Source organism: Trichechus manatus, unplaced genomic scaffold, assembly GCF_000243295.1.
Source record: "Trichechus manatus latirostris isolate Lorelei unplaced genomic scaffold, TriManLat1.0 scaffold00034, whole genome shotgun sequence".
NCBI lineage: Eukaryota > Metazoa > Chordata > Mammalia > Sirenia > Trichechidae > Trichechus > Trichechus manatus.
In genome coordinates, this window is record NW_004443970.1 from 9,320,465 (window position 1) to 9,343,660 (window position 23,196).

General features: G+C 38.9%; 1 protein-coding gene across 2 annotated transcripts in view; it reads right to left on the reverse strand.

Annotated features, from left to right (window-relative positions):
* Nucleotides 1–20,732, reverse strand: part of PI4K2B (phosphatidylinositol 4-kinase type 2 beta) — a 33,686-nt gene extending 12,954 nt beyond the window's left edge. Inside the window, exons 1-7 of one of the 2 annotated variants that reach the window (XM_004375132.2) lie at nucleotides 20,327–20,732; nucleotides 11,978–12,132; nucleotides 9,470–9,670; nucleotides 8,738–8,869; nucleotides 6,579–6,732; nucleotides 5,400–5,458; nucleotides 3,061–3,160 (exon numbers count right to left, since the gene is read on the reverse strand). In XM_004375132.2, coding sequence (XP_004375189.1) covers nucleotides 3,061–3,160; nucleotides 5,400–5,458; nucleotides 6,579–6,732; nucleotides 8,738–8,869; nucleotides 9,470–9,670; nucleotides 11,978–12,132; nucleotides 20,327–20,633 — 1,108 coding nt within the window. In that variant the 5' untranslated portion in view covers nucleotides 20,634–20,732. The remainder of the gene's footprint in view (nucleotides 1–3,060; nucleotides 3,161–5,399; nucleotides 5,459–6,578; nucleotides 6,733–8,737; nucleotides 8,870–9,469; nucleotides 9,671–11,977; nucleotides 12,133–20,326) is intronic. The other variant, XM_023730242.1, reaches the window with a different exon arrangement.
* Between the last annotated feature and the right edge of the window lie 2,464 nt (nucleotides 20,733–23,196).

Here is a 23,196-nt window from a genome sequence, read left to right on the forward strand (position 1 = left end):
TGCGTCGTTTTTCTTTATGTATTTCTTTTCATCTTTTCCATTGTTGTCAATTTTGTGTTTGCTGAGTCTATATTTTTCTAGTTTTTTATTTTGACTTGTAGGATTGTTAGTTTCCTTTGTGGCTACCTTAATATTTACCCCTATTTTTCTAAGTTTATACCAGTCTTTTATTTTTTTATATCGCCTTGACTCCCTCTCCAAATACAAAGTCTAAGTCTACATTTTTTAAGTTCCTCTTTTTTGTTTTAATGTTGTTATCTTTTACATATTGACATCTGTTTCCCTATTTTCAGTGCTTTAGCTTTGATTTATTTTTGTGACTTCTCTATCTGGGTTGATATCTGGTTGCTCTGTCCTGTGTTCTGCTCTTGGGTTGTTATCTGATGTTACTGATTTTCTCACTGGAGGACTTCCTTTAGTATTCGTTGTAATTTTGGGTTTTTTTTTGCAAATTCCCTAAACTTCAGTTTATCTGGAAATGTCCTAATTTCACCATCATATTTGAGAGACAGTTTTGCTAGATACATAATTCTTAGCTGGCAATTTTTTTCCTTCAGGGCTTCATATATGTCATCTCATTGCCTTCTTGCCTGCATGGTTTCTGCTGAGTAGTCCGAGCTTACTCTCATTGACTCTCCTTTGTAGATGACTTTTCGTTTATCCCTAGCCGCTCTTAAAATTCTCTTCTTTATTTTTGGTTTTGGCAAGTTTGATTATAATATATCTTGGTGACTTTCTTTCGGGATCTACCTAATGTGGGGTTCGATGAGCTTCTTGGATAGATATCTTATCATCTTTCATGATATCCTGGAAGTTTACTGCCAACAAATCTTCAACAATTCTCTCTGTACTTTCTATTATCCCCCCCGTTCTGGTACGCAGTCACTCGTAGGTTATTCCTCGATAGAATCCCACATAATTCTCAGGGTTTCTTCATTGTTTTTAATCCTTGTACCTGATTTTTCCTCAAATAAGTTGTTGTCAAGTGCTTTATCTTCAATCTCACTAATTCTAACTTCCCTTGCCTCAATTCTGCTCCTATGACTTTCTACTGAGTTGTCTAATTCTGAAATTTTATTGTTAATCTTCTGGATTTCTGATTGCTGTCTCTACGGATTCTTGCAACCTGTTAAATTTGTCATTAGGCTCTTCTCTCATCTTTTTAATTTCCTCTATTGCATGTTCTGCATTTTGCTTAATTTCCTTCGTAATTTCTTGAAGAGTTCTGTATATTAATGTTTTGTATTCTGCCTCCGGTAATTCCAAGAAATTTTCTTCCTCTAGAAAATTTCTAGATTCTTTATTTTGGGAGCTTGCTGAAGCCATCATGGTCTGCCTCTTTATGTGATTTGATATTGACTGTTGTCTCCAAGCCATCAATAAGTTATTATATTTATTTTATGTTTGTTTACTGTGTCCTAGCTTTTTGTTTTGTTTTGATATGCCCAAATACGCTGCTCGTATGAGCTCTTTTGATTATTGGAAGCTTTGAAGCTCTAATGTCCTGTCACCTGGTGGTAAGATCTGTTACTAGGTATGTGAGCTCAGGAGTCCACCCACTCCTCCTGTATGGATTCAGCTCAGGTGCCCAGGTAGAGAGCCACCGAGTGTGTGGTGTAGGCTCTCACCTATAGTCCTAGACAGGCATGGGTGACTGGCATAGGCACAGGCACCGGGCTGTAGCAGGAGGACATACTCTGAGCAAGGCTGGGGGCTGACAGCCACCTCCAAGTATCCAGGAAGAAAGTATGTCCCTGTTCCCTAGAACGCGTAGGTGGGTGGGTTTTACAGTCGGACTATGAGTACCCAATGCTGTCGGCTGTAAGGATTGGGGGGCATCTTTTTTTGGACCCCTATCGCAGGTGGCCTGGCTGGAGCCACCAGTCCTCAGGCCCCTGATGTGAATAGGTGAAGACCCTGCTTAATGGGCAGAGCAGTGTCAAATGTCACAAATCTGCCACTTCACAGCTGAAACAGTTCAAGTTAGACTTCAGGTATATACCCTGTTGTACTGCGGTAGTGAGGGCCTACACTGTTGAAACGGGCCCACACAAGTCTCTGCAGGGAGAAAGGCACTCAAAGTCCGTGAATCCCTTATGCCTGTGCCTAGGCAAAGGACCTGTGCCTACCCTGGGTTCCTGGCTTAGGGGAGCCAGCAGTTTATTTTTTCCTGTTTGTTAATTTGTTCACTCTCCAAGGCTGGGAGAATTGCTCAGGGCGTATGACGGATCCTACTCCTGGCCCAGGGTACTCAGCGATTGCTGTAGCTGGTCTGGAACCCAGTGCAGAGTAGTGAGCGGGGAGGTAAATGGGAGAGAGGTTTTTCCCTAAGGGGGGTTTTTTTGATCTGTACAGTAGGCCGTATGCAAGTACTTATCTTTCGCCCATCTAGGGCTGCTTCTCACTGGTTCTGAGTGGCTGGGTCGCTCCCGATGTGGAATACACCTCCTGAGCACCGCTGCTTGCCTGCCTCACCGCTCACCTATGAGCTAATCAGGCCTGAAGGGCTCAGGCTCTTGCCGGGTCAGGCCTGGCAACTCTTTGCTGCTTCCGAACCATCTCTCCCTCCCCCTGCCACTCAGTCCGGTTCCTCAACTTTGCCTTAGATGTTCAGGGCTCCTAGATTGTCATATATAATTGATTCACTTGTTTTTTTGGGTCTTTGTTGTAAGAGGGTCCACTGGAAGCGTCTGACTGCTCCGCCTCTGTATTAACTTTCTTATACAACCATGATGGAATGACTAACACCAGAGCTACTCTCCTGTCGTATGTTATATATATTTGAAAAATTAGAAAGCTACTAAACTCATTGTACAAAGCTTGCATAAGCCTAAAAATCAAAATTAGACATGGTCATCCAAAGATAAGCAAGTAGTACATGCTAAGGCCCATGCAGCACGCATCTTTGCATCCCTATTGCCTAGAACAGTGCCTTAATGAATGATTATATTTCCTTTACCCAGTTCTTCCTCTGCTATTTTGATATCCATAAATTTTGTTCCTTTTCCATTCTAGAAAGAGGTAATTAAAAAAATCTCTAGAAACTTCTAAAATACTCACATGCTCTCCACTCATCAGGATGTTTAAAAGGAAATGCTAGACCATTGTCAATTGCAGCTATTTTAATAAGAGATTCTTTATCATCAGTCCATTTTGTTTCCTAAAGTGGAGAAAAATGGTCAGTTGGTTAAAACACATATCTGAGTATTTCCAAAGGATAAAATATTTAAAATAATTATTGACATATTTACTCAAAGCCTATAAAAGTAAAAAATAAGCTGCCATAGAGAGTATGAATTCACTCTGGAAGGAAAGAGATTGTCTTAAAACCACTAAGAATTTCATAATCACTATTTTAAAAATTTTGTACTTATACATTTACCTTTTTTCATCTTCGGGGAATAGAACTTAGAAATATTAAGACTTAAAAGAGTGATTTATAGCTAGAATCATTGTTTAAATGTATGGTATTTGCAAAATATTGATATTTTTAAGACAACTTACAAAATTATCTTATTAAAATCTAGCCCTTCTTAAAAGAAACCAAACCCACTGCCATCAAGTTGATTCTGACTCATAGCAACCCTACAGGACAGAGAAGAACTGCCCCCTAGGGTTTTCAAGGAGCAGCTGGTGGATTCAAACTGCCGACCTTTTATTTAGCAGACAAACTCTTAACCACTATGCCACCAGGTTTCCAGCCCTTCTTAGGGTTCCATATAAATAATTAAGTTAAATATAAAATATTTATAAATAAAATTCCCCAAAGACCATAGCTAAATGTAATAAAAGTCCAGTAGACAGAACGTCAAAATATTCTTGGCTACAGAATACAGGTCATTCCTTCTATACTCTTCTGTTGCAGAAACAAAGACCTCAGGAGCAGAGGGTTTTCATATTAAAGAGTATTATCTATTACAGTATTTAAAGACAGATGGTTGCCATTATTAAGTGGCCTACATAAAATAACAAAAGGTTAAAAAGGTAGCTTTTAAATTAAACATACTACAGTGAAGGCCCATGTGATACATGGCAAGTTTCTTTGTTTCTTTTAGTTTATGTCAAATATCTCACCTCAATGAAATGCACAAAATACTAATAGCAAAAAAAAAAGGTCTCAGTTAAATCTGATTGCTCAAAATAAACCAATAAAATAAAATTTAGGAGCCATTACATAGATGTATATTTGTGTGTGCATTTTAACGTATTCTGCTATAACCACCATTTATTTTTATTTCTGTCACTTTTTAAAACTTTAGTGAGGTATAATTTACATACAATAAACTTTACATATATTAAGGTGTACAATCAGATGAGCCTTGACAGATGATGTAAACACCTGTGAAACCACCACGCAAAAGTTTTCTTGTGTCCCTCTGCAGTCCACCCCTCCCTCTACCCCATCACCACGCAGCCACTGATCTGTTTTCTGCCTCTAGAGATGAGCTTGCACTCCCTGCATTTTTATGTAAGTGCAATCATATGGTATGTTCCCTTTATGTGTAGCTTCTTTCAGTTAACATGACTCTGAGATTCATCCATGTTACTGATTGTATCAGATCTGTTCTTTTTTATTGCTAAGTACTATTTTTAAATGCATATTTTTAAATTTCCTTGATAAATACTTAAAAGTGCAAACTTTTTAAAGTGATGCAATAGCTTTAAGTGATAACTTGAGAATATACAGATTAGAAATACTGGAGAAATTATTTTTTAAAAATCAGTTAAAATTTTCTCAATTGTATAGCCTATTTTAAACTTGTAAATCTATTCTGAAAATACTTATGTAAATAACTAAAATTTGAACTTAAGTACTCAGAGTTGACATAAATGAACCTAAAATCTTTAATTCTGATAGTGTGAAGTGTGTGTGCGCAGTTAAATTATATAAGTAAAAGCCAGCTTCTTATATGATGTAGAAGTAATTTTTTTTTTAAGTTCAATGGCCATAACTACAGATAAAGCACACACTTTCCATTTTACATGGTGTTATGTAACACTGAATTCCTAAGACTCAGAGAAAAGTGAACCCGTGAAATATAAACATGTTGACCAAAAATATCAGAAGCTGTTATTACATGAAAGCAAAATAAATGTAATGGTTCTATAACAAATTTCCCGAGCCCTAAAAAAGTACTAAGCTGGTATCATTCTTTTATTCTAATACAAATAAAAAATAAAACTTTACAGAGATAATAAAAAATAGAAAAAAAAAGGAATGTAAACAAGGGATGGAAAGTAAAACAGATGAGTAAAACCAAGGATCTAAGTGAAAGAAGGAGAAAATGGTGAACAATAACAACTTTAAAGCCTATTTTAAAGTGGATGTTACAGAAATTGATTTTGTGTATATGTCTATATGTGTGTGTATATGTACATATTTCTTTTAGTTTCCTTACCTTACTGTCAACTTCCTTCTGCTTTTCATATTTGATTAACCAATTATCATTTCCTCTGTCTTTTAAAACAAACAAATAAAAAAGCTGTTACTTCATTTTTTACAGACATGATTAATAGAAGGGGAAAAATCTAGTTACCTCTTGATTATTGAAACCTTCAGATTAATTGAGATTGGTTATCTGTGGCATGTGTTTATCATATTAAAGGTCTCAGTTTAATATATACAAAAATTTTGAGTGTTTACTCTGTCAGAGGTTATCAGTCCTTATGTATATTAATCCACCGAATCTTCATAACCACCCACCCTGTGAGGTAGGTACAATTATTGTCAAGAGTTATTAATCAAGGTTATTAAAATCAAGGATAACTTCTCTTCACCTTAGGAAGAAAAAGTATCTACCTCCATTTGCCAGGCAAATTTCTGGGTAGGCTCACCTAAAATCAGTACAGGAGCACTCTAGAACTGCACATTAATTTTACATTAATTTTAATATTAACCTAAGGCTACATTAATTAAGGTAAATCTAAAAACTAATTGCATAACATTTTTTCAGAAATGAATATAAATAAGAACATATTTTTCAATCTGAAGTTCTCAAACTTTAGGGTGTATCAGAATTACTGGAGAGCTCATTAAAACACACATTGCTGAGCCCCACATATGAAGTTGCTGCTTCAGTAAGTCTGGGGTGGGGTCCAAGAAGATAGATGCATGTTTAAAACAAGTTCCCTGAATGCTGACCTTCCCTGGCCAGAGAACCACATTTTGGGACCACTGTTTTAGATATCTACATCAGTGCTCCTTTCCAGCAGCAGAAAAAAATAAGAGTTTCATGTATTTATAGAGTACACTTGCAGTTACATAATGTAGAAATAAGCATCTAAAATACTTTATACAATCAAGTTTTAATTATTCATATTCTAATAACTGGCTTTGTCTTGCTGCTATGAAATTCCCTGCAGGAGATGTGAGCTGATCTCTGTCACCTGGCAGGAGTCTGCACAGGGCTAATTCTGCTCAGGTGGGTCAGTACTACATCTCTTATTTCTAAGGCAGGATGGGGGTGGCCTCAAGACTTCTGTATCAAAATGTTACATCTTTCTATTTGAATAGCAAGTGTTGAATACAGTTTGAAAGCTAACGAGATTTGAGGGAACAAACAAGAGAACTTCAATACCTGTATTTCTGATGATGTAATCCAAAACAACTAATCTTTCAAACTGTGACTGAAATTGCTTTCTAACATTTTCAGGCAAAGGGTCAGCTTCAAATTTCCTAAGCCAATATTCAGCCTCCTTGTAACCTTCAACAAATAACTGGAAGGAACCAATCTATAATTTTAAGAACTATAGTTAGATAAGAAAGTACAAGAACAAGGGGATTAACTTTTTAATTTCTTAGCAGTAGTATCATATAAATACATTATATTATATAAACACAGTAAGAAAATAGAAGAGTTAACACTAATTTAGGTAAGCCACATTTATCAAGAAAACTATTTTTATACACTAATTTTAAATCACAAAAAGAACACATAGCAAATAAAAAATGTTCAACCCTAGACTTTCAAAGAGCATAGCAGCTATTTTAGAATAATGTTAAAAGAAAATAAACTTATGCCCTCAAGATGACACTCTTAGTAAGAATGCTGTTTTCTAAAAATTTTCATTAAAATTAATTAAATTTCAAAGGCCCAATTTTAAACCTATTTTGGTTATTTAATAACCGTACAATTATGCCTTACTTAAGAAATATTTCAGAGTTCTTTGTTTACAACATAAAACAGAAAAAAAGTTACTTAAAAAAAAAGAATGGATTCTTTGACCATGCAGATTAAAGACACTGTCATAAATTTTAAAGAATCAATCAATCATAATCTCTCTAGTGGTCCTTTAAGAACCATGGTGGCACTCAGCTGCTAACCGAAAGGTCGGCAGTTTGAACACACCAGTCACTCCATGGGAGAAAGATGTAGCAATCTGGTTCTGTAAAGATTTACAGCCTTGGAAACTCTACTGGGCAGTTCTACTCTGTTTTATACAGAGTCACCATGAGTTGGAATCAACTTGACGGCACACAACAACCTAGTAATCTTTAAAAAGTCCTCTCCTTGAAGATATGTCTATTTTAAAAGGCATTTCTACTGCTAAAATTTACTACTTGTCAACATGAAAAAGGAGCCCTGGTGGCGCAGTGGTTAAGAGCTCAGGCTGCTAACCAAAAGGTCGGCAGTTCGAATCCACCAGCTGCTCCTTGGAAACACTATGGGGCAGTTCCACTCCTTCCTACAAGGTTGCCATAAGTTGGAATTGACTCTACAGCAACAGGTTTAACATTTTAAAAACCTTAATTTTTCACTAAAGCAGGAAATGCAAAGTTAAATGTGACATATAGGTAATGGGTAACCTATCTCTCATAAATACAAACAAATCACTACCAAGAAAATCTGTTTCTTATCCTAACACTTTATGTTCTTGTTGGCATGACATTTTAATGATTTCCTAAAGGTTTTCTCTAAAGTGCTTATAATTAAGCACTAAAAAAAAAAAACCCTATATAAAATGTGACCTGTGACTTTATTGTTGTATTGCTCTTGCTATGCACTGTATCTAGATAAAAGAATTTGAGTAGAAATTCATGATGGAAACCCTGGTGGTGTAGTGGTTAAGCACTACAGCTGCTAACCAAAAGGTAGGTGGTTCGAATCCACCAGGCGCTTCTTAGAAACTCTATGGGGCAGCTCTACTCTGTCCTATAGGGTCGCTATAAGTCGGAATCGACTCGACAGCAGTGGGTTTGGTTTTTTAGTTTTTAAAGGCTAAAGAGCTTTTCCTTCGATTTGCACACCTTGCCTAGAATGCCTTTTGCATTTATCTCCCCCCACCTTGCTTAGCTAGCTGCTAATCATCCCTCAGGTTTATTTAAAAAAAGTGACAAGAAAAACAAAATCTAATATGTAGCAAATAAACATTTACTGAACCTTTACTAGTAGTTTTTAACCATTTTACAGAAACTGAGGGTCAAACAGTAAGAAAATTACCCAAGGTCTCAGAGCTAACTAGTGGAGAGCCTGAGATTGGAATCTCGGTCAGATTCTAGACCTATACTGAGTTATTAGACCTCCTGCTTTTAGACTCTGAGCTACCTGAATTTACCATCCTAACAGTTTTATTATTAAATTGAAATTGCTTGTTTAGTATAAGCTGGAAGATGAAAAAACTGTTTTTTTACTATTATAGCCACAGCCTATAGCACAACGCCTCACACACGAAGCTCAGGAAATACATGCTGAATCAACAAGCTGTCCCCCAAATAAAGCCTATCAGAGTAACTTACCTTAGGAGGAAGTCCTATCCGATGAAATTTTCTACCTACTTTTGGCACTTTCTCTAAAGCATACTTTTTGCCTCTTGACTTTGCACGGTCAATTGCACTGTAGTTAAATGTCTCACTGACCAGCCAAACCACCTAGAAACACACATTTTGGGAAAATGGTCAGAATTTGTATTATAGTATTTCTCTTCATATACACCACAAAACTCACTCTAACGCTGCAAATTAGCAAAACTCAACACTATAATCGATTCCCCAGAGAATCAAAAAAGAGAAAGGCCAGGAGATTTTGCAAAGCCGTTACTTGGCACAAATTTTTTTTCTGAGAGGTATAAAAGCAACCTAAAATTTGCAACTGGAAGAAATAAGAGTCCTGAAATGTAGAATCAAAAATGAACATTTTAAGGAAGTCTTCAAGTAAAATTTATAAAGGCCAAAAAGAAAATAATAGTCTTTTGGACATACTAGTTATTTCTACTTTTAATAGAATCGCTAATCTTATTCTGCTTTCTAAATGCTAGGTCTTCCCCTCTTTTCTTTAGCATCTTCTGACCTCACATGAACAAGAGACATTCCCTTAGATACTCTTGTGTCAATTTATTAGTGGACCATGACTTTTAGTTTACCAAAAAAACCACTCAACTTTAGACTGTGTCATTAGGAATTATTAAAATGTTCACAGATAAACAGGCAGTAAATTAAAAGTACAAGAATAAAAACATATTCTGCTTTTACCCTTGTTTTAGGTACAATGCCCAGATGAAGCTTCTCATCTACAAGGTAGGCACCAGCTTCAGAAAGGTATCCCTGGTTAGGAAGCAGGCAGCCTCGACCAAAGCAGCAAGGGCAGAAGACCTTATGAACATATTTGGTCCATTTTGGATTTAGTTGACCATAAGGCTCTTCCGATTTGGGTTTAAACACACCAATGCTTTTCTGTAGGGGAAAAAGTAAAAATCTTATTAGATTTTCAACATATATATAATAATCCACAAAATGTTTGCATTCTGATAAATCTTTTCCTACTGCTTCCCACCACAGATTTGGGCATAATTCCAAAATGTTAAAACGTTCAGTTCTTAGCACATTTTTACATTCATTTTCATTCAAAAATCTAAAATCAATAATCCTTTGGGCCAGTGTATTTTAAACTGTGCTCTGAGAAGCCCTAGGGGAAGTGAGGGCAGGGTTCTAAGACTCTACTCAATTTCAACCAGAGTAACTCTGATTTCCTGTGTTTTATATTACTGGACTTCTAAGTAAGAAAGTGTTCCACTGACTTTAGAATGGTTAGCAACTACTGCTCTAGGCCAGATAGTGTTACTGTTCCATATCTATTAATAATCCAGATTATAGGCTTATTTTATTGTCTACTTTTCCCACTAGAATATACTGAGGGCTGTACCTAACAGAGTAGGTATTCCAGTATTTGTTAAATAAACTAATAAATCCAATAACAAAAAAAAAATGGTCTATAAAATACAAAGGTAATGATTGATCTTTAGACCAGAAATAAAAATCTTATAAGTTTAAGTGTCATAATTGCTCTATACTACAATAAAGTCTAGGTCACTAGTAAAAAATAAGAACAAATTAAGAACTCAAACTTGGAAAAACTATTGAGAGACTGACCTTACCTACATACATATTTAAAGCTCAAAAAAGGCATGTTTTAAAAATCATTTAAAAACAGAACTTCAACTTTTGCAAACAAAGTTGAATAATCATTCAGACCTCTGAACAAAGGACTGCTGGTTATGCATCGTTCAGAAAGCTTTTTTGTTTTGTTTTTCCCATTTAACACTTTTTATACAACTTGTTCCATGATACTGGTTACATTTTTCACAATGTGTCAACATTATTACTATTTGCCTTCTTTCTGTTCTGTATCCATTAATCTAGCTTCCATGCCCCTCCTTAGCTTCTCATCTTTTAGTGTAAATGTTGACTGTTTGGTCACATATAGTTGATTAGTTCAAGGGAGCACAGTATTCACAGGTGATAACAACTCGACAGCAATGTGTTTGTTTTTTTTATTGTTTATTTTATAAGCCAATTTGGATGAAAGGTGACTTCCAGGAGTGGTTTTAGTTCCAAGTGCAAAGGGTATGTTAGGGCGATAGTCTCAGGGGTTCCTCTAGTCTCTATTGGTCTAGTAAGTCTGGTCTTTTTTAGGAATCTGAGTTTTGTTCTATATTTTTTCTCCCATTCTAACCAGGACCTTCTATTGTGTCCTGGTTAGAATGGTCAGTAGTGATAGCTGGGCACCATCTAGTTCTTCTGCTCTCAGGCTAGAAGAGGCTGCGGTTCTTGTGTGCGGTTCTGTAGACTAATTTCTTCCTTGACTCTTTGGTTTCCTTCGTGCTCCTTTGCTCCAGATGGGAAGAGATCAACAGCTGTATCTTAGATGGTCGCTCACAAGCTTTTAAGACCCCAGGTGCTACTCACCATACTAGGGTGCAGAGCATTATCTTTATGAACTATGTTATGCCAATTGACTGAGATGTCCCATGAGACTATGGTCCCAAGCCTTCAAACCCAGTAAACAAATCCCGTGAAGTGTTAGGTTATGTCTTGGTAGTATCCATAACTGTGCCCCAATGAGGTTTAATATATATATATGAGAATATATTTGCAGTACACATAAACACGTATATACATATGCCTGCAGATATACCTTTTGAAGACGATAACACAGATTACTGAAAAATTCTAGACTAAGTGGAACACAGTCCCATATTAACTTCTTTTCTGCTCTAGAATTAGACTAGCTCATTTCACTTGGTCACATTCCAATGCCTTCAAATTTCAGACTGCCCTCCTCTGGCACAGTGCCAGGAAAAAATTTCCTAGGGCAAGATTTACCTTTGAAAAAGATCAAGTACTTTGGAAACAACATTAAAAAGGTTTTGAAAGCTTAAACTTCTACTCTGCTTGGCTAATATGGTTATAATCTACTGTAAAGTAAGGATTTAAGGATGTAAGCCTAACAAACCTAGAGTTGAATGTGAGTATACAATAAATACTTTAAACCAAATATAAAATAGAGCAGCAAATTATGATTTAAATAGTTCTATTTCTAAACAGTAGAGCGCTTTAGTTAAAAAACAAACTGACCTTTATTTCTGAAAAGAAGGTGCAATCAGATTAGGAACATATCTTCAGTAACTCACAATGACTTCACATTTAAATTAGTGTTTTCCAAAATTTCTGTTATATATAGTAGGTCTGTGAAATTCTCACCCTCTTAGGATCCTTCACAAAGTAACTTCCACTTGAACCTTGAAAGATTCTTTCTGGAAAAACTCCACATTCTATTGCTTGCTCTGCTCTTAATATAATATCAGCAAATTCTGGGTCATCCAAGAACGTATTCATCTCTGAAGTAATACCACTTACTGCATTAAGAAAATCAATGTTAATATGAAACATAAAGAAGAAGAAAGACCAGCTATGAAAGACTACCTATGAGAATGCTTACAATATGGAGCTGTAATATTTGATTAGGTTATTAGCACTAGGACATTAAGGTACAGAAAATGTAATCGATGGGCTGCTTTGATCTTTCCATTTTTTTTCCCCTGACCCCACTTCTCTTTAAGCTCCAAGTAATAACACTTGAAAAAAAAAGTTCACTACTTGTTGAAATAATCACACGGATGTCTCTGATTTCTTTGAACTTGTCTCGTCCAATGATTTTGTTCTCCATCCTACCTCAACCTCTGACTCCACAGTCATACTTGAGATCTTGTCATCACCAATGCCTGCAACCTCTCCATACATTGAATTTCACACACCTCCTATCTTCCCAGTTCACTCCCTCTAGCACCCTGAGTAGAAAAATCTTCCATCCCACCAGGACCTACAAATCACTGATCTAACATGTTGTCACTAGTCTTCACCCCCTTCCTGTCCTTACTTCCCTCCTTGGCCAGCTTAAATTATGGTCAATCATCATATAATCGCTCTCTTCCTACCTCCCCTCATCATGGTTGCCCGGCGAAAATCCCAATCCTGGTTAAATCCAAATGTCTGCCATCTCTGCCTGTACCCACGCAGCTGAACTTGGCTAGAGGAACAGATATGACCACTAAAACCTGATCTCCCTTTAAATTCATCACCACAAACCTCAGGTGGACCCTTCACGTTGTCTGGGAATCACCTGGACCATAGACTCTCTCACTCTTTTGGACAACTATCTCATATTCCTTCCTCTCAAATTCCCAACACCTTCTCTCCCATTCGCTCTCTCAGCAGATGCTCTAGCTCCCTATTTCACTAAGCAATCAAAAAAGAACTTTCAAAAGCCCACAGTACCACATCTACCTGCCCACCAGTAACTATACCTGTATACTCTGCCTTCTGCATATTACTATACATGAACTGTCCAAGGTTCAAGATTAACTCCACCTGTATACTAGACCTTATCCTTTGACTACTCCAGGGCATTTGTTCAGCAATTCTGCCCTAAATCAATATTTACCTTTCAATCGGATCACTTCCATCACTACACAAACATGCTGCAATGTTTCTCACCTTAAAACAAACCTCTCTTGACCCTCACAATTCCCCTAGCTACTGCCCCATTTCTCTGCTCCCCTTGACAGCAGAAGGTCTCTAAAGTGTCGTTTATATTCACCATTCTCCAATTTTTCTACTCCCATTCTCTCTTAAACCCATTCCAATCTGGCTTCTGTTCTGACCACCCCACTAAATAACTTTTGTCAAGGTAAATAGTGACTGCCACATTACTAAATCCAACCTCAGAACTTATCTTCCTTCATCAACACCACCGTTGCCCTGTCGGTTATTCTCTCCTCCTTCAAACACCTTCTTCACTTGGCTTCCAGGATGCCACTTCTCCAGGCTTTCCTCTTACTTCACTGACCCCTCTTTTTCAGTCTCTTTGCTGCTCCTTTTCATCTGTCTGACCACTTAACTTTCGAACGTCCCAGGTTCTCTTCTTTATCAACACTGGTAACTTCCAAATTTATATTTCAAGCATAGACTTCTGCCCTAAATCCCAGAGTACTGTACTCAACATCTCTACTTGGAATTTCAATAGACATCTTAAACTTTGCATATGCAAAACTGAACTCCTGATCTTTACTACCGCACCTGATTGCTTCATCCCTCTTCTGTACTTCAGTTACTGGCAACTTCTAATCCTCCATTTGATCAGACCAAAAACCGTGGAATCATCCATGATCTCACACTCTCACTTCCTATATCCAATCCATCAAGATATCTCTCACTCTCCCTCTCATACCACACCATCCAATTCACCAGCAATTTTGTTGGCTCTACCTTAAATAAATACTCAGAATCCAACCACATCTTACTGTCCCCACTCTTTCCACCTGATTTAAGTCACTATCAACTCTGCCAGGATTATTACGATAGCCTTCTAACAGGTTTTCCTCTTTTGCCCATTCCCTCTATCCTCAACTGAAGAGCTTTAGGAATCCTTTTAAAACATAAGTCAGATTGTGTCACTCCTTTGTACAAAACAGACCACAGACTTCTCAAAAAGTCCAAGTCCTTATTATAGCCCCCAAGGTCCTATACCCAATCTCCCCTAACCAGTTGCCATCCAATCAATTCTGACTCATGGTGACCCCATGTGTTTCAGAGTAGAACTGCACTCCATAGGGTTTTTATGACTGTGACTTTTTGGCAACAGATCGCCAGGTATTTCTTCTGTGGCACCTGTGGGTGGGTTTGAACTGCCAACCCTTCAGTGAGTAGCCAAGTGTGCAACTGTTTTCGCCACCAAGGGACTTTTCTGCTTAGCACTTATCACTTACTATATATTTACTTAAGTTATGAGCTCCAAGAAGATGAGGATTTCTTTCATTGCTGTATCCTCAGAACTTACATAGTTCCTGAACATAAACCAGTTGCTGTCGAGTCCATTCCAACTCATGGTGACCCCACCTGTGTCAGAGTAAACCATGCTCCACAGGATTTTCAATGACTGATATTTCAGAAGTAAATTGCCAGGCTTTCCTTCCAAGGTGCCTCTGGATTGACTCAAACCACCAACCCCTCGGTTAGCAGCTAAGCACTGAACTGTTTGTACCACCCAAGGACACCTTCTGGAACATAGCAGGCACTTAATAAACACCTGCTGAATGAATTAACAATTAATCATTTAAAGTAATAGATGAGCCCAAAAATCACTCATATTTTACTTTGGAAGGTGTTTCAATGCTTATACGTGCTTTCAAGAAGCCCTGGTGGTGCAGTGGTTAAGAGCTCGACTGCTAACCAAAAGGTTAGCAGTCTGAATCCACCAGCCGTTTCTTGGAAACCCTATGGGGCAGTTCTACCCTGTCCTATAGAGTTGTTATGAGTCAGGATCAACTCAACGGCAACGGGTAACGGGATGTGCTCTCACTACTATGAAAACTCAGAACATAATAAACTTTCCTTAACTTAAAATTTATCTAAATTGAGACAGAAAATAAAACTGTTTATTAATTTTTAAGAGGTTATGCTGAAAAAACACCAAATAAGGCTATTAGGTATATTTAACCCATTTAAAAGAATTATCCAAATATTTTAGGCATGCCTATACAATTGATATTCTAGCCCCTTTTAAGGAATAAACTATGTGGTCTTGATTTGTCTCTTGTCAGAGAATATTCACAATTATTACCTGAGAAGAATCTCGATTCTGCCTCTCTGGACTCCCTTTGGGTCACCACTGAGGTGAGTGACCTTCCAGTCAAGCTCCAGTCCTAGTCAAACTCCTCACTTTTCATAAGATTTCCAACCCACCCTCTGAAACTTTGCCCATGATATTCCCATGTGTATGCCAATCTTCCTTCTCATGGCTAATTCTTATTCATCCTTCAGCTCCATCTGATTAATTTACATACTATAATAAAACAATCTAAGTTCCAGGAGGGCAGAGATCTTTGTTTTGTTCTCTGATGTATCTCAAGTACCGAGAACAGTGCCTGGCTCCTGGTAAACAAAACAAAAATAAACACATTACCGTGGAGTTGATTCCGAGAAGCAGCGACCCTATCTATACAACAGAGTAGAACTGCCCTACAGGGTTTCCAAGGAGCAGCTGGGAAATTCTAACTGCTAAACTTTTGGTTAGCAGCCCAGGTCTTAACCACTATACTACCAGGGCTCCTGGCACCTGGTAGGCTCCCAATAAATTTCTTCTACGAATTAACTAACTATCCCCTTAACCATGCTTATTAAGGGTTATTATTGGTTCCTTAGAAAATAGAAACTGAAAATAGATTAAAAGAACCCACTGTATAACCTCTGTACTTAGTTGTATTTAAGCATGCATGGTAATGTAGCAAGTTTTTGTTTTAAGTAAATAAAATGATCTCTCCCTCACCTAAGAATTGGAACTACATCTTACCCATCTCTATTCACCCAGCAATCAGAATATTGTCTAGAAAAAAAGTAGGTGCTCACAAGTTTGTTGAACTGAACCCTGCTTTACGGGTCTGAGTGCATATTCATCGTTCAGGTCTCCAACTGGATGCCACTTACTCTGCTCCTTTTGCAGAAGCCTGGATTTACCATCACAATCTAGAAAGGCCCTTACTTCTAGAGCATAGCTCCTTGCCTCCATGGAACCCTCAGCTTTCCCCATTCAAACACGTAAACAGCCTGTTAGAAGAGTTTGTTTTAACTGTTTCCTCTATTTGGGGACAGGGCTGGTGACTGGGCATCCACTTGATATCTAGTCACCACTGTTTCCCTGGTGCCTCAATTTCCGCTGGCACCCAGTAGGCACTCAAATATCTGATGAGTGATGGGTGTCTCAAATAAATGGAAAACAAAGAATAAGCTGTATTCCAGGAACTGGCTGAGGAATAATCTCCAACACACCGCTGCTCACTATCTTTCAAAGGATGTTATGGAGGATTGTCAAGACACATAGAACATTTGCTCTTCTAATACCTCCCTCTAAATTAAGCCAAGTTATCAGTGTATTGAACATAGATCAAGCAATACTAATAGCATCACTGCTAGAATTACTTCTACTGAAATGGGCTCTGGGGAAGTTATAAGAAATACCCCAATGAAATTCATCACTTTTATTACAAAGATATTCTTCTCACCACGTAGTCTCTTCTCCAAGAGATGTATGACAGGTTACCCTTTGTCAGTTGTTTGGGTTCAAATAACCAATTTGTTTTAACTTTATGGACACAATGATTGTGTCTCCCTCAAGTTGGCTGCTCAGCAATCCTAAAAATTGAATTTGTGGCCTGCCCGCCTCAAGTGGCTAGCATGCATTTTATGTATTCTTATTCCAGCCTCCATCTTATTTATTTCATTACCCTCATTCTTCTTTCACAATCCATCCTCATGAGATGGAATGACACAGTGGCTGCAACAATGGGCTCCAACATAGTAACTATGATGAGGATGGCAAAGGACCGGGCAATGTTTTGTTCTGTTATACACAGGGTTGCTATGAGTCAGAACTGACTTGATGGCACCTAACAACAAGGCACCCTGGTGGCATAGTGGTTAAGAGTTTGGCTGCTAACCAAAAGGTCGGCAATTCAAACCCACCAGCCACTCCTTGGAAACCATATAGGCAGTTCTACTCTGTCCTACAGGGTCACAATGAGTCACAATCTATTCTACAGCAACAGGTTGTTTTCTTAACAACAACAATTTTTCTTTTTGTCTCATCTATCTTCCTTTGAAATAATTTTCTTAATTTGTTTGTACATTTATAAGTCACCAGGAGTCATTAAATGACTTATAAACATTTTCTTTTACTGTAGTGGCTCTCTATGAATTCTAACGCTGTTCTCTTAATTGTTAGGCTCTCCAAAAGAATTAAGAGTTCCTGGTTTGTATCCACTGGTACCCTGGAGAAGTCACTTCACTTCTCTGTGTTTCCTTAAAATGGGACTAAAAATAGTACTTGCTTCACAGGGTTGGTTATGAATTAATATAAGTGAAGTGCATAGAACTAGGCCTAGTACATACTAAGTGCTGTGTAGATATTAGCTATTACTATTTTTGTTACTATCCAATTCACTGATTCAAATGATAAGTAGAACAAGGAATGATATTTCTTCTACTTTGACATTGATCCAACAATGAACACTGGTTTATGCTTGTTCTAGACTTTGTCAAGTGCCTTGAAAAATAAAGATTACAAACATATGACATTTTTCCATGGGCTAAAGTACAAAAAGCTTCTGTTACATAAAATAATTAAGCATCATAAATGATGTTACTATTTCTCTAAAGAAAAGAATTTCTTGGAGCTAGAGAGGTGGTTTCCTGGAAACTGGACAGTAAGGGACGAAGGAAGCTAACAGACTCATTCAAAAATAGCTAGATTTAAATCTAGTTAATCATTAACTTTTTAGGAGACTGGCTTGAAATTTTTTATTTTAAAAAGTTTGAATAACTCAAAACTGTTTTAAACTCTTGTTAAAAATAGAACCTCCATAATAAATAAACAAAACTAACAACTCTTTCATAACACTTGGAGATCTGCAGCAATGGAAAAAGTGCAGGGCATGAAAAGGAAAGACTAGGCAAAGTCTTTTAAGTTTTTTAAGTTTTTTTAAGTTTTCAATCCTCACAAGATGAATGAGGAGATATAACTATCTTGCTGTGCTGCTGTGAGAATAAACAAAAACACACCTTAGCAAACTGTAAACTGTGATATAAATATTACCATAAAAGATAGGAATTCTCTTTAATAATCCATTTGTATTCCAACTACTATGCTCTATCCCCACCTTTACTTTTTCAAGCCTTAATATTATTTGTTTACAAGACCTCACTTTTACAGAACAAACTCACTTTCAAGGTTTTAGGCCCTTTTAAAATCTCGCTACATAAGATAACTATGGTAAAGAGGGCAAGCTAGCCACGCGTATCTTAGTTCACAGACTGATTCTAGATAATATATGTCCAGATTGTCAATGTAGCTAGGTGGATCTGGTTTCATTTGTGATCTAGTTCCAACTTCTTGCCTGTTTATTTTGTTAAACATTGCACTGTCAGTGCATTCATTAGCTAACATGACGACAGCTGACCTCAATGTTGGACCAGTTTGCTGATGTTTATTCATGAAACACTTGGATCGGAAACAGTGCTTAACCCTGGCATCTCTAATTTATTCAACTCATGGAGTGCTGGTGGCTCAGTGGTTAAGCACTTGGCTACTAACTGAAAGGTTGGTGGTTGAAACTCACCCAGCAGTTTTGCTGGAGAAAGACCTGGCAATCTGCTCTTGTAAAGATTACAGCTTAGAAAACCCTATGGGGCAGTTCTACTCTGTCCTATAGGGTCACTATGAGTGGAAATTGACTTGTCAGCACTTAACACAACAACACAATATGTATGATTAGAAATTCAGCTAGAACTTGAGCAATCCACTCTATTCAAAATTCTTTAATGTACAGAAGTAGTGTACTTGTAGAAAGACATGTAAAATCAAACAACTCCAGAAAAATTAAGTAGTCTTAATGAAAACTACATTTTCTATGGCTTCTTTTCAAGCTGTCACCTATTGAGTGGCACAGTGCACACATTATCTTATTAATCTCTCCTAACAACTAGGAAAGTAAGTTACCATCATCATTTTATAAACAAGCTCTAGCTGGGACTCTTTCCGTTCTACTCTATTTTACCATCAAATTAAGCTAACTCAACTCTACACGCCCTCAAAACCCATTTCGTCAACAAATACCCAGGCCTACAATAGCATGCCTAAATTTTACTAACTTTCAACATTGTTTTAATTACTTTCTCTTTCACCTGACGCTCAGTCTGCTTAAAAGTCAAAAATTTAAGTACAACAATAGCAAACAAACAGAAAAACCCAAACCCGTTGCTGTCGAGTGGATTCCGACTCAGAGACCCTATAGGACAGAGTAGAACCGCCCCATAGGGTTTCCGAGGAGAGGCTGGTGGATTCAAACTGTCAACCTTTTGGTTAGGGGTCCGAGTTCTTTAATCACTACGCCACTAGGGCTCCATAACAGTATAAGTGACTCTTAAAAAAACGGGGTGGGGTGGGGGAAGAAAACCTTTGCAAGACAGATTACAGGTCCAGGAACTCAACTGCCTCCGCCCTCTCTGGCTAACGTCATAATAACAGCATTGAATGGAAAAGTTTTTGAAATCTGTCCCAGTGGCAACTGGCTATTCTTGCTATATATCTCTCTCCTGTCATCCACCACGTTGCAAATTTCAAAATTTTCTTGCGAGTTGACGGTTCTTCAAAACTCAGTGCCAACACGAGCAAACAACTTATAATGTCATTTGAGTGTTGTGTTTCTCAGGGTCGGATTCCAAAAGTTTAGCCTCACTTTTGGGAGAGGCCTAAAGGATCAGAATTTAATCATAGGTCTCAGGCCTTCAGGAAAGTAGTCTGCAGCCCCAGACCTCCTGGATCGTAATGGGAAAACGCAAGTAAATGGGGGAGCAGGAGCAAGGCAAGGTGCCCAAGGTGTGGCCAGCGGCGGACAAGTGCACAGTCCGAGGACTGCGCCGGGGCAGGGCTGGGAGTTAAAGATGGGTGAACGGCGCGCGGGACACAAGACGGGGAAAGGCGGGGCGAGCCGGGTTCACCTGAGCACGCGAAGCCGGACCGGTGGCTGGGCGAGCTCTGGAAGGGCGCTCGGTTCCGGGAGGGGCTGCAGGTCGCGCTCCCGAGCGGGAGTAGCAGTTTTCCGTCGGGGGCCTTGGGAGGGGAGGCCGCGCCCGCCTCCTCGGCAGGCTCTATCAGCCTCACGGCGCTCCCCGGGGCGACTTTTCGCAGCTGGGCCCAGGCGATCCGCGGCAGCAGCGGCTCCCGCTCCTCGTCCTCGTCCTCCTCCTCCTCCGGACTCCCGCCGCCCGCTGCCGCCTGCTGCCCGGGCTCCGAGGGCTCCGCCATGGTCTCCGTTCTGTGCCTCCCGTCTCAGACAAGGGAAGTGCCCGGGTCTGGCCTAAGCATCGCGGGAGACCAGGGACGAGAGACGCGGGACAACACGGCTTGGCGAGGTCAACGTCACCTCACGACGCGCCTGCCCGGCGGTTGCCCCGCCCCGCCGCTGGGAGCTCCCTGCCTCGCCCCTCGGGCCAATTCGGGCCCCGCGCCTGCGCGAAGGGGCCGGGTCGGCAGTGGGCGGAGCGCGGCGCTCAGGGCGGGGTCGCCACCTGCCTCCTAGGGTCTTGAACGGAATGGGAGGGGCTGACGTCGTTCATTGCGGAGGGCTGGTTTGGGGTTAAAATTACCTTGACGGGGTACTTTTCTGCAGCCTATATCTGCTTCTCCCTCCCTCCCTGAATTCTCTCATAAAGTTTACCACTATCTATACCTACACATTTACTTGTCTGACTAACGTTTATTGTCCACACTAGAAGTCCCCCGCTAGAAGTCCGTGAGAACAGCGACTTTGTTCAGACATTGCTGATACTGGTAGGGTTTTCTCTTGTTTTTGCTTGGCTAATATAAAACTAGGGAAGCCCTGGTGGTTTAGTGGTTAAGAGCTATTTCTGCTACGACCAAAATGTTAGCAGCTCGAATACACCAGGCGCTTCTTAGAAACTGTATGGGGCAGTTCTACTCGGTCTTACAGGATCGCTATGAGTCGGAATCGACTTGACGGCAACGGGTTTTGTTTTGTTTTGTTTTTAATGTAACTAGAGGAGTCCTTGGGTGGCTCAAACGTTTAAGCGCTCCTCTACTTAGCAAAAGGTTGGTGGCTGGAGTCCACCCAGAGGTGCCTGGTGATCTACTTTCCAAGAGATCACATCCACTGAAAATTCTATGGAGCATATCTCTACTCTGAAACATCATGAGTTGGAATCCACTCAACCACAACTGGTAATGTGGCTACAGGCTTATCAATTTTTATAAGTCTTTTTAAAAAGCCAGCCTTTGGTTCCATTGGTTTTCTGTTTTCTAGTTCACTGATTTTTGCTCTTTATTATTTCCTTTGTTAAAACTAAAATCATATCGAGCCAATATTAGAAATTGATAGAAGTTTGTTGAATATACGAGTTCCATATCAGGGTAACATTTTGATCACAGTGTCAAAAATGTTCCGAAGATTAGAAGAACTTCCAAATTCTTATACCAAATATTATCTGCCAAAACAACAACAACAACAACAACAACAAAACAAGCAAACAAAACACCCAAACCCCTTGCCATCTCATGGATTCTGACTCATAGTGACCGTATAGGCAGAATAGAACTGCCCGACAGAGTTTCCAAGGAGCAGCTGGTGGATTTGAACTGCTGACCTTTTGGTTAGCAGCTGAACGCCTAACCACAGCCCCACCAGGGCTCCAAACCCATTGCGGTGGAGCAGAGCCAGACTCACAGAGACCCTGTAGTCAGCATGGCCATGGAAAAAAGGGCCAGAAGAGAACTGATAAACAATTTGTGGTCAGGAAGGATTTTCATACAGCGTTGTCTTGAAGAACAATTAAAATAATTACTGATTTACCCTAAACATAGCTCCCAGTCTGACCCTTGGAGTCTTTCCCAAAACTGACTGAATTCTTCAAAAGGGCACAATGCCCAAAGCAAAGTGGTCTTACTAGTTTATTTAGATTATTGTTTGACTCAAAGTGGCTTTTAGGAACCAGTTTTTTCAAGGTCCAAGGTTCAAAAGGTCACCTAAGGGCAAGGCCTGTGTAAGTTACCCCAACTTCTATGAAAGCCAGAAATCTGAATTCCAGAAGAATTAAAACTGTTTCTCACCTTATTCCTGCTTACTTGAGATGTGACAAACTCTTCTTTCTCTAGCTACTTAGAGTAGAACACACTGCTGATTTTGGACCTTTCTTCTTTTTAAATAGAAGCATTTAAAGCTATGAGTTTCCCTCTATGCACGGCTTTAGCTGCATTCCAAAATTTTTGATGCTTTCATTTTCATTTGGTTCAAAATAATTTTTAATTTCCATAATAATTTATTCTGTGACCCTTAGCTTATTTAAAAGTGTGCTGTTTAATTTCCAAACATTTAAAGGCTTTTCTAGATATTGTTATTAATTTCTAATTTAATTCTGTTGTGGTTAGAGAACATACTCTAAGACTTCAATATTTTGAAACTTTCTGAGACGTAGTTTATGGCCTAACAGATGATTTATGTTAATGAACATTACATGTGCACTTAAAGAGACTGTGTATTCTGAAGTTGGGGGTAAAAAAAAAAAAAAGCCAACCCATTGCCGTCCAGTTGATTCTGACTCATGGTTACCCTATGTGTTATAGTGTAGAACTGCTCCTCAGGGTTTTCTTGGCTATAATCTTTACAGAAGCAGATTGCCAGGACTTTCCCTTATGGCCCTGCTGGGTGGGGTCGAAGCACCAACATTTAGGTTAGCAGCTGAGTGCAAATCATTTGCACTACCCAGGGACCTGCAGTTGAGTGTAGTGCTCTATAAATATCAATTCAGTCCAGTATTGATAGTGTTGTTCAGATTATCTATATCCTTAAGGGCTT